Source organism: Arachis stenosperma, chromosome 8 (assembly GCF_014773155.1).
Source record: "Arachis stenosperma cultivar V10309 chromosome 8, arast.V10309.gnm1.PFL2, whole genome shotgun sequence".
Lineage (NCBI taxonomy): Eukaryota > Viridiplantae > Streptophyta > Magnoliopsida > Fabales > Fabaceae > Arachis > Arachis stenosperma.
The window spans coordinates 43,837,968-43,856,646 of NC_080384.1; the positions used below are offsets into that span (position 1 = coordinate 43,837,968).

General features: G+C 27.1%; 1 protein-coding gene across 1 annotated transcript; it reads right to left on the bottom strand.

Moving 5' to 3' along the window:
- Positions 1–4,709: 4,709 nt before the first annotated feature.
- LOC130944862 (naringenin 8-dimethylallyltransferase 2, chloroplastic-like) lies at positions 4,710–12,554 on the bottom strand. The gene is made up of 13 exons (XM_057873434.1): positions 12,393–12,554; positions 11,829–11,879; positions 11,077–11,348; positions 10,889–10,972; positions 9,735–9,809; positions 9,485–9,568; positions 8,193–8,282; positions 7,317–7,418; positions 7,035–7,127; positions 6,844–6,915; positions 6,462–6,557; positions 5,275–5,379; positions 4,710–5,034 (listed from the first exon to the last, which is right to left on the bottom strand). The coding sequence occupies exons 1-13, from the start codon at positions 12,439–12,441 to the stop codon at positions 4,993–4,995; spliced, it is 1,215 nt and encodes a 404-aa protein (XP_057729417.1). The 5' UTR covers positions 12,442–12,554; the 3' UTR covers positions 4,710–4,992.
- Between the last annotated feature and the right edge of the window lie 6,125 nt (positions 12,555–18,679).

Below are 18,679 nucleotides of genomic sequence, written 5' to 3' on the forward strand. Positions count from 1 at the left end.
ATTTATTAAATAATCTGTTTTTATTATACGAATTATTTAAATAAAAGATTATTATGATTATTTATTTCATTAAATTTAACGATTTGTTACTATAGATAAAATTTATAATATTGATAAATAAAAATTTATAATTTGATCTAAATATTTTTTTATAAAATTACCTTTATTAGATGAAAGTGTAATAAATTTTATTTATTAAATTAATATATAGATGATATATACCAAAGATATGTCATTGAATTGACTCATAATAATGAGAATTTTTAATAGTTATTATTATTCTATATTTGTTAATAGAATATTTCAAAAAAAAAAAACATAATTTAGACATTTTCCTTTTAATTTGTGATATGCATTTTAATAAAAAAGCTAAGTGATTGTTATAATTTAATTCTAGATACTTAATCATTATAAAAATGTAAAATTAAAAATTAAAATATTTATATCGATAGTTTAAACGTTAATAATATTAATTATAAAATGTAATTATTATTCAAAAGAAAGTCTAGAAATGAATTAGCACTTTTATTAAAATTTGTTCGGTACTTAACCAGTAAAAGAAGAGTGAGTAATCTTATATCTAATGATAATTTCACACTATTAAAAATATTAATAATAACTAATTGATGACTACAAATTACAAAATTTACTGGTCTTTAATATTCTTTATTATTTAATTATAAAATAATGTCCACAAAGAGTCCTTGCTAAAGAACTCTGTCATCATTAACATCAACCTTATGCTCATGGACAGTGGTGTGTATTTACCAGCATTGCTGACTATAAAACGGAAGTGTGTTAAGGATTAGTTTGGTAAAGTTTTTTAAAAAGATTTGTGTTTTTTAAAAGCACAATTTTTTTATTTTGTATTTGATAAATAAAAAAATCATATATTTGTACTTGTACGTAGTTTTTAAAAGATTGGAGTATTTTTAAAAGCACCTAAGATAAAATTTTTTAAAATTAGTTTGTACTTTTTAAAATTTAAAAGTCTAATATAATCTCATATATTAACTAATTTTTAAATTTAACGCTTAAATTTATGTTTCTTAGAGTATTTTTAAATTTTAAAAACTATTTTACCAAATATAATTGTTGTTGCCTGTGTTTATTGAAAATCATTTATTTTTAATTTAATTTATCAAATATAAATGCTACACTTCTTAAAAAGTTATTTTTTAAAACTTACCTTTTACAAATTACTTTTGAAAAATAAAAAACTTTACTAAATTAAACTAAATCTAAGTATACTAGCAGTAAAGAGTGTATAAGTGAAATTTTGACTTAAGTTGGCTTTACTAAACTAAATCTAAGTATACTAGCAGTAAATAGTGTATAAGTGAAATTTTTACTAAACTAAATCTAAGTATACACCAACAAACATGGTTAACAGAATCGAAACGACACTGACAGGGTCACCTTTTTTACCAGGTCACAATTAAATAAACATAAAACTATAAAAAAAAATAAATAAAAATTTAAAAGCCTTAGGAAATGATGTTTGTTCTTGAGCTGGTGTTTGTGATGAAGAAATCTTTAAAAGTGAAATAGAACTAAATGAACAAATTAACAAACTAGCAGCTCAATCAACCAATAAACTAATTAGCTAAAATAAGAACTAAATCAACCTAATTAGCTAAACGAAGAACTAAATGAACCAATTAACTAACAAATTACTTTAGCTAAATGTCTAAATTGACTAATTAACTAACTTAAGTAGACAAAATAGAAAAAGAACACACCAGATCTAAACAGAGGCGCTAAAGTGAAGCAAGAGAAACAGAAGTGGCGAGAAAAGGAGAAAAGCTACAACCAAAGGCAAGGAGAGGCCAAAGCGCGAACAGATGCGGCGAACCACCGACGCTGAAAGCAGGACTCAAATGTGCGAGAAGAACAATGATGCGTGAGCATCTTTTTTATCTTTTCCTAGTGAATTTGCATCTAATTTGTTGAGTTTAATAAAGAATTAATTATCTTTTAGCCAATATGGATGCTACTTTGAGTCTTTTGCAATTTTGTTTATTTTAGGTAACATTCGGCTGGATTTGGTGGAGTTTCTGCAGCACAAGAATCAAAGGAGATGGCAGCAATGAGCGACGCGTACGTGTGATTTGGAGCTTTCCATGGCGACGAGTGCGCGTGACTGACGCATAGGCGTGACTTGAAGAATTGCACAGCGACGCGTGCGCGTGACCGACGCGTCCGCGTGACGTGAGAAAAAGACCATCGACGCGTACGCGTGACTGACGCGTACGCGTGACATGCGCCACATGCAGAACACGCAGAAAACACTGGGGGTGATTTCTGGGCTCCATTTTAGCACCCAAGTTAGGCGTGGATCCAATGAAGCCAAGTGGTGCCGACGTTACAAAACGCGGAGTAGTTAGTTAATTCTGATTTAAATTCAAATTTGATTTTAAAATAGGAAAAGATATTATCTTAATTTTAGATATTAGATTTTAAATTAATTAGGATTAGTTATAAAAAGGGGAGACTTCTCTTCTATTGAGGAGGTAGGAGGTTCCAAAAGGTGGATTCCATTAGGGAATTCTATACAAATTTACATTCCGCATTCCATGAGCAACTAATCCTCCATTGTTAAGGTTAGGAGCTCTGTCTATTTGTATGGATTGATTTTATTGCTTTTTCTATTTTAATTCATATATGGATTTATAATTTAAGAATTATTTTTGCTCTTTATTTTATCAGTCTGGGTGGAAGGGAAGTATGACACTCTTTTCTATTTGAGTTCTTGTAAAACTTGAAAAAGCTCTTTACTTGAATAAAAGCTTGAAAACAATTTCTCCTAAATTTTAATTATTTGGATTTAACAGGATATGTGACATATAATCCTCTTATTTTTGGGTAATTAGAACTTTTATGGCATATAAACTGGAATTTGAACTTCACCTTCAAATTAGAATTAATTGACCAAGGAATTGACAGTTAATGAATTTTAGAGGAGGCTAGAAAGGTCTAAGGAATTAGGATCTAGTCACATATAGTTTGCCATAAATTAAATCCTACATGATTAAAATAGTTAGTAAGAAAAGTTAATCCGGAAAAATAGATAACTCTGAAGCCTTAAATGCTTTCTCCATAATTTATTCCCAACTTATTTATTTGTCTATCCTTTTGATAATCTGAGTTTGAACTTAAACTTTTTGAATATCTCAAAACCCTTTTCTGCTTGCCTAACTAAGCCAATCAATCAATTATTGTTGCTTGATCCATCAATTCTTGTGGGATCGACCCTTACTCACGTAAGGTATTACTTGGTACGACCCAGTGCACTTGCCGGTTAGTTTGTGGGTTATAAAATACCACACCAAACAGCCAGCTGCGGCAGAAACAGAAGAGATGCAGACGCAACAGGTGAAGCACTAGTGACGATCTGGTTCTCTCTTGTCTGATCTCTCGGTTTATTGTGTAGGAACTAGGAAGGCTAGGTAGAGTGTCGAGTGTTGGTAAATTAGGTTTTTCTTTTCTTTTTTCTTCCAATTTTTTAATGAAACAATGTGAAGAAAGAAACTAAAGAAAGAAAGAGAGTGTGTGCGATTTTTCATCAGTATTTAGCAATGAGGAGACGCGACGCGAGTGACGACGACAGTAGTGGAAGAAGCTCGTACGACAGAAAGAGAAAGAAATGGTGACGGCGATGTAATGGTGACAGCGTGAAGGTGTTTTGGTGAACGTGATGGCGTGAATTGGTGAGGGTGAGTGGTGCGAACAGACTAGATAAGGGATTTGGTGAAGGTTACGGCGTGAGGGTGATTTAGTGAAGGTTACGTTAGTGTATTTCGTGAAAAGGAAAAAAAATTTACAAAGTGTTAGTGTATTAACCCTAGATACATTAGGCAACACTTTTAAAGCGCACTCCAAACATAATAAATATGTTATTCTTTAAAAACACTTTTTTGGGTGAAAAAAATGTACCCATAGATATTAAGATAAGACTACGTTTTATAAGTGATCTTTATAATATTTAAGCCACAATTGTGTTTCTTATTCTCCTATAAAATGGTAACACAGAGAAAAGTGTAATCTATTCTACGAATAAGCTACGCTTTTTAAATGTAATTTAAAAAAAGTATGGCTGAATGGATATTGTTTTTTGTAGTGATTTAAGTTTGTCATGAACAGAATATATAGTTTAAGCTTATGGCAAAATAGATTAAGATTGGCGTGAACAACATTGTTAAGATCTGGATGGAGATTGGTCTATGAGTTGAAAGGGAAGGACTTTGTTAACTATTGTCTTTTTTATTCGAAACAAGTTTGAGTTTATTGTTATTGTTGAGGATATCATTTGAAACAAAAATGATAGAAACGGCAACTTTAAAAGTCTAAAGGAGAGTGATAGAAAGTGAATAAAATACTCATATTATGTTAGAACATTTAAAATTGTAAATTATATTGCTGCAAATATTTCAGTTAGAGAAATACATTGAACAGTTTGGTGAAAGAAGCAGCATTCATTGCAAGAGCAGCATTAACGACGGTTTTTTGAGGATCGCTATTTTCCATTGAGCCAAAATTATATATCTTCCATGGATCTGCGTGGCTCGTGATACCATATGATCGTTTTTAAAAATTAATATTAACAAATAAATAAAAAGAAGAAAAACAAGAGAGGGGAGAAAATGGATTCTATTCTTATTCTAATAGACTAACTAACTTTCTTATGAATTTGACATATAATATGGATATATGAGAAAAAGGGTAATTGAATTTATTAGTAGAATTTTTTTCGATAAATAGTTTAACACTCTCGATCACAAAAGTGGGAGAAAGTCTAAATACAAAATGTTACCGCAAATAAAGATGTGAAAAATAAAACAAAATAAATTACAAGTAAATTTTAAAACAACCCGTCAAATTATGACAAGTTATACATCACTACCAAAATATAGTGCAACAATATCATCAACCATCGAAAATTCCCACAAAAAGGTTGCACCATCTATTAAGCAACAATTCCTTATTACATCTTCATCTAACAAAAAGCATCAGAATATTTTCCGCATAAACAAGCTGCATAAACAAAAAATATCAATTAGCAACAAGATAAACCACTAATTAATAACTTGTACCCACATAACTCAATTAACAAAAACTATAAGTATGCTTAGAAGAAATTATTAAAGTCACACGAATTTTCTATTTTATTTATTTAAATATGAACTATCTGTATAAAATTCATGGCAAAACAAATTTATTCACCTTGAAAACCAATTCCTGATATAATTTCATTTGTGTAGAGTGGTTTATTACCTTAAAGATAACCATATAAAAGGCTTGCAATGAATCTGTGCTTGATAAATCTACAAGAGAAGCGCGATACCAGACGAACAAACCCATGATAGCATGAGAAAGAACCTATAACGAATTCAATTATTACTTGAGTAAGTTTGTTATTGATATATAATAAACTATGTTAATATCATGGAGCATAAATTAGAAGTATTATTATGATCAATAGTACGTAGACTTGGCTTCTGAAGGTTAATAATTGAAGATAAATATTATAAAATATGTGTTTAATATTAGAGATATAATCATTAATGTTGTTTTCTATTATTAACTTAAATTTTTTAGAAGAATTGTTTCATAAAATGGTATTAGAAATTTATATCTAAAAAGTCTAAAATTTAATTTTTGGTGAACTCAAAAATAAAAAAATAGCATAAGGATAAATAAAAAGATAAGAGAAAGCTTATACAAATAATAAAGTAAACCCAAAAAAAATTATTGCTTGAGCTTAAATTTTTTGAAAGAGTAATTTCATGATATTTAATGTACAACAACTACTATAATTTTCCTAGTATGTAGTATCTAGTAATTGAGGCATTAAAAGGCCCTTACCTAAAAAAATTACAAAGTTTAATATGCAATTAGTAGAAATCAGTAAAAGATAATGTAATTTTCTTCAACACTTCACTAACAATTTCAATAAATTATGGTAGATCATATATCTTTTATTCAATTATTGGAAAAATATGCTAGCTAATTTTGTGAGTCACTTCACATTTTCACTTCAAATTTTGTTAGTCTTAAAGAGAGTAAGAACCCTAATGTAGAAAAAATAGATAAAGTTGTTAATAAATAAGAATTTGCCAGGTACTTTACCTCATTAATGAAAACTTTTACTTATTTTCTGTTATAACTGTCCAACTGATTCTGTTAATGGAATCTAGACTAAGCTACTCTATATATATTGAAGTATTCAATAATCAATAACACATATCATCGTTTTCAGCTATATATATATATATATATATATATATATATATATATATATAAATTTATTGATCTACTAATTCAACCAAAAATTAAAATAATATATATATATATATATATATATATATATATAAATTTATTGATCTACTAATTCAACCAAAAATTAAAATAATCCTTTTCGAATTTTAAATTAAAGAGAACAAAATTAAGCATAATATTACCACAAAAATTTTGCTCCAAAGAAAAGGAGAGGATGCTCCAATCATAATAGCAACTCCATAAGCCATTTCTAGAAGGCAAACACACAACCAGAATACCTAACAAACGAATAAAGAATGTAAGCATTCATAAGATAACAAAATCTTTTTAGTCAAATTATATTAGGAAAGGTTTGAACTTTAGACTTTTTATTCGAATAGAGAGACAATATCATTTAAACTATAACTTATTAGTACTTAATAATGATATAATTTTTTTTTTTAGTTTACATTAGGAGAAACTTAAATTTAAAATTAAACTCCTCGTTCGAAAAAAAGACTGATATTTGAGTTATATGTCATTTTGGCACTTAATAATAATATATGACATGAGAGTATAAAATACCTTCTTAGGACCCAAACGTACTGGCAAAGTTTGGAGGCCTGCCTTTTTATCTCCTTCGATGTCAGGTATATCCTATTTAATTAATTCCACAAAATAATGTTATTACATAAGGTGACTAAATTAAATACCTTGCAATATCAAATGCTTGTGTATAAATTAAATGTTTATTTTGAGAACCTAAAAAATTTTACCTTTGCCAACATTATAATTCCATAGAAAATGCCCATGACTGCAGTGGCAAAAACTAGTGATCTTGGAAAGATAGCTGCCTTGTTGAGCACAGTCTATATCATGCATGGAGCTTGGTATACATTAGACTTCCATGAAAGTTTAGTAAGAATCAAAACAGTTTATCATTTATATATGTATTCGAGTAAAATTTACAAAAGTTGCTATTATTTACATAAAATTTAAAGCATAAACATCTACAATATTATATATTTCTAAATAATAAATGTTTAGTATGATAATACCTTCATGTGAAAAAAGGGACCAAAATTAAATGATATCAGCATAGAAAATATATTAGCCATGACTGAAAGTATTGTAGATTTCTTCCATCTCAATAAAGGCAACTGCGAAGTGAAAAAAAATAATTAATTATAGAAAAAGAGTTAATATATATCTATACTATATAACAAGAATATAAAAAGAGTTAATGTCTATTTACTTTTTTCTCTTACAAAATTCTGAAAGTAAAAAAAAAAAAAAAATTATTAAACCAAAAAAAAATAATTGTTACACACCTACTTATAACCCAAAAAAAAAAAACCTAGCTATTTCAAGTTGAATACTTTGTTTCTTTAAAAAAAAGTTGAATAATTTGTAGAAGAATTGATATAACGTCAATACTTTAAAAAAAAAATTATTTAAATTAAAAATCTTTCAAGATAATATTTTAAGCAATGTTCTAAAAAACAAGTTCATCATTGAAGCGGTAAAATTAAAATTTTAAAGATTTAACTGAAATTAAACCAAATATAACAAAATAATATATTCATACATAAAATATAATTTTTTTAAAAAAATAATTTTTTATATTTTATTATTTTAAATTAATTAACCACTAAAAAGAATCGATTTGACATGTTAACTGAGTCTTTGACTAAATTTTTACGTACTTTGATCGATTCTTTACCAATCAATTTTTTTTTTATCTAAACTGTTTTTTTTTTAAATCAAAATGCATGTATTTCTAAAAAAATAAATTTAAAAGGAAAATGTAAAGTAGGTCACATCCACAGAATAAGCAGTAATTAGGGGAAAAAACTGCAAAAAAGGTACTAAGTTGCATTATTTCTTTAAAAATATATATAAATAAATCTAAAAGTTAATTGAATAGAACTCACATCAACTGAATAAGCCGACATAAAAAAGAAACTGCCGAAAAGAGCCCAAAGCAATGGCTTTGATCCCATCATCCATCCAACTCCAAAGCTCTGCACAAAAAATATATTATCGTTGAAGAAAGTATACCTAACAAATCAACCATCAACAACTCTTTTTGACAACTATTCTTTTCTTCTTTTATTTATTATGTCATAAAATCATATTTTAATTAAGATATAAAAAACTATTCCTTTCAATTCAATTGGCTAATTTTTTTTTATATTGGAAGAGTGTGTGAGTTATGCTTGGTTATGGTGTATACAGGTGTTAGACACAAGTGTGGGACAAGGAGAAATCGGACCGTCCGAGTTCTTTGTTAAAAAATTCGTTAATCACAAATCGGACCGTCCGATTAGTTTTTGTTTTTTATTTATTTATTTAACATGAAATCGGACCCTCCGTTTACAGTTTTTTTTTTTTTTAAAACTGAAAACGAACCCTCCGTTTTCCATTTGTATTTTTTTTCATTTTTCCTTTAAAACAAAACGGACCCTCCGTTTTCAGGTTTTTTTTTTTTTTTTTTTTTAAAATCAAAACGGACCGTCCGAGTTTTATAAAAAAATTATTTTTCTGTGGATCTCCTCTAATCGGACCGTCTGAGTTCCTTACTCTAAATCGCTCGGTCCGATTTCAGCCTCCTGACACCACATGCAGGAAAAACACCCCTATTCTCCATAATGCTGTTACACCCCAACCCTTCCTCCATATTAAAAATAAAAAGCTCTCAATTCAAAGTATGTCCGACTTGTTAAAAAGTGATCAACTGAAAATTTCTTCTCAAGTTTTAAATGATCTATTTTTTATTAAAATAAAATTAAAAAATATTATATCATAAGAAAGCATCTATCACACAGATCGGGTTACATTTAATATTCAAAAAGCTTATGTAATCCAACTATATTTTTTTTTAATTAACATTTCTTATAAATATATTTCTTCAAATTAACCTTGAAATATAACCAATAAATAAATTATGGATCATGGAAAATGATAATAGATTAAAAACTGATGGAAATTTCCGCTCCCTAATACGGAAATTTACATAATTTTTTCTTTTAAAAAAAAAACTAAAACAGATACTATTAGTGAAATAATTATTTATATATTTTTTATTAATTTAAATTTAAAAAAATTGATTTCGTGACAGATAGTTTTAAAAATTAATTAATAGCATAAACTTTTTAATATAAAACAGATACTATTTTTGAAAATAAAGACCTGAATATATATATATGAGCAAATGATACCGTACTGTAAGTAAAAATGACGTCACAATTATAACTCCATTTCTGAAGGAAAAATCCCCTGATGCTAAAGGAAGATATGGCTTGTTAATCTACAATAAAAAAGAAATGTAGTATAAGTAATTAAAAAATATCACAAATATAATACATAATACAATGAAGCCAATGTATACTTCAATTTATATACTTTTTATAAAAAAAATTTATATGATCGTAATGGGGCCAAGATATTTAATACTGGTAATTAGAAGCTCATACCTTGTCTATTTCAAGATCCGCTAATTGATTTACTCCAACAATGTACATATGCATGAAGAAGTGAGCTACTATATACTTTAAAAAAAAAAAAAGAAGAATAAAAAATCACAATATTAGTAAAACACTTTAAAAGATATAACTACACATTTTAAAGAAACATGGGCAAGGAAACAAATAAAGTATTAGGAACTGTTGTTACAAACTGAATACCATTATACAATACTGAAAAAATTGAAAATAAATAAATAATAAGCTAATAGCAATGATTCTTTAATTTCTTCAATTAATTGAACAGCTGCTTTTATTAATTGATATTATTATAAACATTTTAATATAAAATAAATAATATTTATGAAAATAAAAATTTGAATATTATATATATACCAAATAAAAAATATATAGAGTGGATAAATATTTAGAAACATTAAAAATTACAAATAGGCCAGGACATCTGTTCTATATGGGGAGTGGATCCTCTCCAGTGAATAAAAAACTGGATGGTGTGCAGTGTTTAATCTAACCATTCACCACACTCTCTCTCTTATTTATTTCTGGTCCCACTATTAAAATCAAAGGTGAGAAATTGCACTGTATTTTGTCAAGTGTTAAAAAAACTGGAGATGATCCATTTCCTTCTATATGGATATAGACTATTTATGAGAAAATAAAAATGTATACGCTATGTATAAATTCAAAAGATAAGAAAAAAAAAATCTCAAAAGTGGCTTTTAGCTAGTCAATTTCAGTATATACAATAATGATATTAGGAAGATCGCGATCTTTTTTTGGTACACAAAATAATTGATGGGTTAAGAATGATTTAACCAAAAAATATTATGGAGTAATTAATAAATGAAAGCCAATGACCAAAAAAATATTATGGGATAATAAACATCTCATGTTATAAAAAGCTAATTTTGGGTTCACCAAGGTTCGAACTCTTGACCTTCCGGATTTAGAACTCTAATACTATGTCCTGAAACCACTCATCCCAAAAACATAACCTGATAGGACAATGTAACACTAATAATCATATTTCTAATACTTTCTAAACTTTCATTGTACACATTGTATGCTTAAGTCATTGGCTCCCTGTACTTTCTCATTACTAAATTGCTTTTCTATTTGTATACAAATTATCAGTGTCTAGTCACCTGCAAATAGCCATTGAAAAATGTTGGAGATAATTCTGATAAATTGTTCACAGCAAGAAGCGATGATGAAAATGAACCCACTATCTGAAAAGAAAAAATAAACAATAATTTTAAAAGATGCAACAGCATATAGTAATTGTTATTTTGTTCAAAGAAATTTCTTTAGTGAAGAAAAGAATGAAATTAACCAGGGCCATGAATGAGTAGAATCTGCTAAATTTGCGGAAAGCATCTAAAGCATGAATGATGGAGTTGAAGATGGTTTTTGAATGTGGTTCAGCTTCATGTGATGATTGTGTCACATTCATGAGGTACTTCTTTTCATCATGTTTTTCACATGTTGTAATTGTAGATCCTCTTTCAAATATGTCTCTGGATTTATGCTTCAGTGATGTCTTCAAATTATATTCTTTTGACAATTTCTCATTCTTATTCAACAAAGCTTTTGTTACCAATGAACCTGAATAATCAAATTAATATCTTAGTAAGGGGCATACATTAAAAATTCAAATATCATCATTATTTATTTATTGAGATTTTAGTTTAGGATGTACGTTGCTGCGTGGCAATTTTTTAAGAAAAACTTATTTATTCAACCATCTTATGTTATATGGATAATCGTATATGAGTAATACTAGGGGCCAGCAACTTCTGTTATTAGTAGCCATCAAATAGCCATCAATGATAATCTGATGGTGTGAGATTGGTGTGAGATTTCATCCAAAGACTCACATTTCTCTGCTGGTTACATGCTGGCCAAAATTCAATCAAATTGCTGGCCCCTAGACTTTTCCATCGTATATTTAATCTTTCTAACATTAATTCCAAAAGAGTATTATTTTAGTCTTTTGAATATCAAATTCAAATACACTTATAAATTTATAAATACTAATATATCAATATATCATAGCTACCATAGAATATATCAATATAAATTTACCAGAGCTATAGTAATTGTGGGTGTATTTTTTACTCTCCCAGCAGCTTCTACCTAGTATTGCCACAAATTGTTATCAGGAAACAAACACAACTAAAAGAATAATAAAATAAAACTAGAAGAAAAGAAAATTTTAAAATATAACAGTGTGTTGTATTATTTTATGTGGGTGGTTTTTTCATACCAATAAATTATTAGATAAACTTAATTAGACTTAACCAAAAGAAAAAAGTTATTCACAAAATCAAGAATTCAAGATATAAAAAAAAGATGACAAAGCCTATATATATATATATATATATATATATATTATGATATTGTGGGTTCGAAGATATAATTATTAGGTTTAAAGAGGTGTACTTATAACGGTGTTCACCAGGTTTTGCTATTAAATGCCCACATTTTTTTATATTTATTAATTTTAATATTTTTGATATGAAAATAATTTAATTATAAAATTAAAAGTAGTGTACAAATTCAGTTAAATAAAAATATAAAAACTTAATTAATTATAAATATAGTGAAACTATAAATAAGTAATGATGATGATGATAAAAGAAAAGATACCGGTGGTGATGTGAGAAGGAAACGATGATCCTAGAAGCCTAAAAGCCATTGAGCCTAAAATGAAAAAAGAAGACAAAAGGAAAATTCTCACAATGCAAGACAAAAGGAAAAAAGAAGAATAAATCTCTTTGTGTAATCTGAGCCTAAGCCAGACATGCTCACACTATTTAAAGAGCACAACGGCACTTACAAATCAAAAAGAAAATTATAAATAAAAAAGAAAATTGAGATAGTCAAACATCTGAAATTACTGTATGAATTACATAAAGTGATCTTTCATTAAATGAATGTATAAATGATACATATAAGAATATATGTTGAATTGAGTCAGAGAATTTCTAATAGTTATTATTATTGTATATTTGTTCATAGATTATTCTTACATGAACATAATTAATATTAGAAGAAAATTTTTTGTACTAGTGATTAGCATCTTAATGAACAAGTGTTTATTATGCTTTGATTCTAAATACCTAATCATTGTTAAACTGTAAAATTTGAAATTAGAATAATTATATCGACGATTTGGACACTGATAATATTAATTATAAAATTTAATTATTTAATTTTACTGACAACTCAAAGTTTCAAACATCTGTAAATAAAAAGAAGTAGAATATTTTATTTTTCCCTTATAGAACAAGTCATATATTTCTGCGTATATCTCATGCTAAAACAAATTGATGAAGGTCACTTTTATATGGCTTCGAAATTTCAAATATAATAATAAGTAATATAATGAAGGCAATATATTTAACTTCTATATACTTTATATAAAGAAAAAATTTATATGATCCTAATGGAGCCAAGATATTTAATAGTAGTATGTAGTCATAACAATGATTACGGCTATTGCGCACAAGTCGTGTTAACATGTAAAAGTAACAATAATATATCAAGGTATGATTATTCAAAGTTTAGAAAATTAGTTCACTTTAATTTTATAATAATATTATTCTGTCCGAAAGACACCAGCAGTACAAGTACTATATTATTTAAATAAAATGTACAACACAAAACATATCATTAGAATTATTCATTAGAATTATTTTAGTATTTCCACTGTTTTATAAACACCTGACATATCATAATTTATTGTTTTTAATTTAATAACATATTTTCAAACACTAATAATTAAATACCAATAAAAAATAATAAATTTTATTAATTATCTAGTATTTATCTGATATAAATATTTCAAAATAAATGTACATGGTCAATTTTGTACAAGATTTGGTATAAATGATGATTGTGACAGTGTAATTTAATATAAATGAATGAACATGCTTATAGCGGCATTGACTACGTAACTTCGCTTTAAAATAATATATGATATATATGCTGGTGGATGCAAGTTGCAACGATACCGTATTATCTCATCTTTCTTTTTTTAATGTATTAATTAGTTTCGTAAGAGCGTCGCATAAACGTGCTGTGTTTGACTTTGAAGATGAGATGATATTAGAGATTGAGTTTTCGTCGATAAATTATTCCACGCCTAGAATAAAACACGTTATATATCGTCAAACAAGTTGACTTAGAAAACGGCTCCACTAAGTGTGAAAAGAAAAATTTAAACAACCTAAATAATTGGTCGATTTTTTGGCCCACCAAAAATAAAAAAAAATTTTACCTCCATCATGTGACAAATAACTAATATGATAAAAATCGGATTAAATTGATTGGTTCGATAAAAATAAAAGTGATAAATTTAATTTTTAATTAATTTAATCTAGTAATATGATTGTTTAAAGATTAGAATCCATGAGAATTATTTAAAATCGATAAAAATCGATTAAAATTAATGAAAATTGATAAAAAAAAAAATTGATTGAACCGTTTTAGAAAAAAATCTAAAACTGTTGAATATGTGACTTAAAATTTGATATTTTTTATTATTACACGTTCTTTTTACTATTAAATTATATTATTTTTTATTATTTTATATATTAATTATTAATTATATAGTAAAAATATACAATAATTTTATTAATATTATTTTAATTTTATATTTATTTATATTAAAATTAATTATATTTTTTATTATTCATAATTATTAATATAAATATTATTACACAGGTATAAATAAAAATATCAAATATTTTTATTAATTATAATATTATTATTCTTTTTATGATTATATGATTTTTGTTAAATATTATTTTTTAAAAATAATATAATAAGAAATAAAAAATAGTTATTTTAGTATGAAAACAAAACTAGAGAATATTTATGTGAAAAAATGCTAAAATTTTATATATTTATTTAATAATAACTGAATTATATCTTGTAGATTATAATTTGTTGAAATTTAATTGTTTTTAAAATATTAATTAAGGTATCTATTTTAAATTTAATTTTAGACTTTTGACTATTTTATATTTTAGGTAAAGTAAACTTTTTGTCACTAAAATTTGGTAAAAGTTTAAAAAATACATCTAAGTTTTATTTTGTTTGAATTTTATTCCAAAAGTTTTCGATTTATATCAAATATACCATTGATGGCTAAATTTTCAAAAAATTTAAAACCAATCTAATAATTATGCATGAAAATTATCAGTACAAATCCACCGAAAATTTTTAAACAATACACCTAAATATCTTAGTTTTATTCCAAAATTTGCTGCAACTACACAAAAATATTTTTTCTAATGCTACATTTTTCTTCTTCTTCTTCTTTTCTTATTTCTTTCTTTCTTTTAGTTGAATGAATGTAAGTTCATCATCTTCCAAGTAATTTTGCAGTATTATGTGTTTCTTCTTCTTTTTTGTTTGATTTTTTTGTTTTTATTTTTGTTAAGAAAGAGTAAAAAAGAAGAAATTTGAGAAGATAAAATAAGAAAGAAAAGATGAATAAGGAAAAAGAAGAAGAAGATGGTGATGATGATAAAAAAAGAAAAAGAAGCAGCAAAAAATGAGGGAAAAAAAAAGAAAAAGTTTTGAACTATATATACAGAATTTATCAATACAAATTTATTGAAAATTCTTAAAAAATACACATAAATGTTTTAGTTTTATTTCAAAATTTGCTGCAACTACACAAATTGAGAAAATTCTATGACAAAAATTTTAGATCAGGCAACGTCATTAATATAGCAAAATTTCTACAATAAATAATAACAATAACGATAACGACGATACGTATAAGAAGACGACGATGCTATAATGATGATGATCATGATGATAATAGAAGAGAAGGAAGAAAAGAAAAAAGAAAAAAGAAGTCTAACAAGGAGGAGAGGAGGGGAAGTGGTGGTAGTGTTGGAGACAATAATAATAAAAAAGAAAAATAACGAAAAAAATATGCAAAATACGTGAATGTAAATAACTTGTATGGACTTGTATATATAAATGACTTGTATGTAGAGAATAATTGTAAAGAACGTGACTTTTATATAAAAATTTTTGGTCCAAGGAATTGCAAAAAATTTTCTCCTTTTAAAATTTTGTTGTCAAATAATTGTCAATAAGACTTAGTCTCAATATAAATACACGTTGTGTGCCCTTAATTTCCACGATTGGAAAAAAAATTATGCTGATAACTAGAATATCACTAAAATTTATAACCAAAAATATATTATTATAAAAATTTTTAGTATTTTCATTGTGTGTTATGAACACTTAGCAAGTAGTTCTTTTTTTTTTTATTAAATTATCTACCTCGTTTTGACATGAATCTTTTTATGGACTTTTTTCACTTCTTTCTTGAACCCTCTGATTCTTTTCACCATCTCCAATTTCATCCGCCTATATAAGATACTCACACCTAAAGTAAATCTTCTAAGCAATTTAGAGAAGTAGCCAAAAAAAAAAAAGTCACAATACAAAACTCATATTAGAATGACAAAGCAAAGCAGAACAATAGTGTACCTTTCATAAAGGACATTGAAGAATCAATCTTCAAAAATTAGATTCTATTTCGATCCATGTCAGACTCGATCACCACTGCATTAAAGTTATGCAAACATTTGTCATTATTGTAATTTTTTCGTTGAACTGTAATTATTTTTTCTATTAGAGTTTGTTAAGTTTCCAATTTCAGGTTTTGCAAAAGAAGACGAAGGACAAATATTTTTTTTTCATTTTAATTTTAAATTAAGTACTAGTTTGAATTGATTTTTTTGGAATAAAAAAGTATTTTTATTCATTTTAAAATTTATTTGGATATGTCTTTTAAAAAAAACATAAGCAAAAGACCGTTTTAATACTTAAAAGCTCTTTAAAAAATATATTTAAATATAAAATAATTTTTGTCTATTAAAAAAGTATTTTTTTTAAAATAAAAAAAATATTTTTTTCAAAAACTAATTTAAATTGACACTAAATATATTCATTTAATTTTCACCTAGTTTTCTAAATAGCCACATCTTTCATTGTATGGTGTCAAGACGAAAGAAAATGTAACACGTGTTAATTTCTCTTAATAAAAAGTAGAAGATATATTTTAAGTATGTATTTGACTCAATAAATCATTGGTGGCTAATTTTGTCCTCTACATAATTTTTTATGTGTACATTTGTTATTTTAAAAGAAAAATAATTAGTTATCCACTTATTCTCTCTTTCACTTAGAGTATGTTAATAAGATGCATAAATTTAAAAATGGTGATTAATAATACATGAAGTTATTAACTAAACAATTATTTGTGGAAAAAATACAATATTTATTAAAAAATGAACTATTAATTAAAAAAAGGAGGGATTACATTGAAATTATGGGTATAAAATTTTAGTTGTAGTTAAAAACACACGATAACGTGATGTAAAATTTTCAAATTAAACGTATATGACTAAGAGCTATCGTTTATTGTAGGTTATTAATGGTTTTAATCGGAACAAAAGTTATTAATGTTTAATTATGTACGAGATTTGGTACAAATGATGATTATGATGTTGTAGTTTAAGAATTGAATGAACATACTTATAGTGTCTTTAATGTAACTTTAATGCTTTAGGCAAATAAATTATACAGGTGGATCTAACTAGTTATTGACGAATTTTTCATTTTACGTATTAGTCCATAAAAGCATCAAATAATAGTCTTGTATCTGAGTTTGAAGATGAGATTCGAGATCGAGTTTTCCTCAATGAATTCGACGACTAGTATATATTGAGTGGCTTATTGTCAAACTACCACAATTTTACTCTGAAAAGTATAAATTTGGAAATTGGAAACAAGAGTGTTAAGTGAGACAGGGACCGTGATAATATATTTTGACTAAAAAATGTGTGGTGATTGGGCGGTGGTGTACGTACTGAAGTATTTGTAGCTATGAAGTGACCAAGTCTGGTATTAGGGGGTTATAGGGTAGTATTTTGATATGGGTTTTGACCATACTTATCATCTATGAAGTACGGATACTTTGTTGAGTTGTCGGGTTCGTGTGTCGGATACATTTTGCATACGACACTCACTGACACTCATCTGATACGCGTGTCTGTTATGTCCAAACCGTGTCTTAATAAAACATAAAAAATTATTCACCGGACACATTTTGACACACCTAAATATCATCACGTCTCAGCGCGTCCAGTCTTATTTAGGGGTGTAAGTTACCGAACTAGACCAAAAAATACCGCAAAACCGAACCGAAAATTACAATAATTGAATGAAAAATCGAAAAAAATCGATTTTTTGTTTTTTTTTTTAATTAAACCAATCGGTTTGGTTCAGTTTTTGGTTGATTTGGTAGAAACCGAACCGAAAAAGATGTTGCATAGTGGTTCCTTTTACTGATTTACCCTTACTGATTTAACCTAGGTATAAAACCCTAAATCTGAATATCCTCACTCTCTTTTCCTTTCACTCGCGCAGTCACCCACTCACCCTCAGTCCTCACTCCTCACACAGACACCCATTCATCAATAGGCCATAGCTCACTTTCATCTTCCATTCTTCCTCTTCCATGCGGCCATGCCTGAAAGAATGAGAGCCTAAGAGAGCCAGAGAACCAGAAAGCGTCGTCCACTATTAAGGAACTCCTCCATCGTCGCTCGAAACCGTTGCAAGTCATCCTTTCATCTCCGTCGCAGGCTCGCAGGCGTAGCAAAGAGCAGCGCCGTCGTGTAGCCAGCAGCATCGTCCAATTTGCGTCCTCATACAGTCCTTAGTCCACGCCGTCATCTAGTCATAAGTCGTCGCAACAAATCCTAAGTTGTGGCAAGAAACCCTAAGCGGAGCAGCACTCAGTCGTCGAGTAACACTCTGGTCGTCGAGCCCTCTCCTGCAAAAAGCACCTGAACAATGTCTTCTTCGGAGGTTAGAATTTGATTTTTAATTTTTTTAAT

Coding starts and splice junctions, on each gene's coding strand:
- LOC130944862 (XM_057873434.1), bottom strand. CDS start 12,441: ATGGCTTTTAGGCTTCTAGGATCATCGTTTCCTTCTCACATCACCACC. Junction 11,880..12,392: donor TCCTTCTCACATCACCACCG/GTATCTTTTCTT, acceptor TGGCAATACTAG/GTAGAAGCTGCTGGGAGAGT. Junction 11,349..11,828: donor CCACAATTACTATAGCTCTG/GTAAATTTATAT, acceptor TTGATTATTCAG/GTTCATTGGTAACAAAAGCT.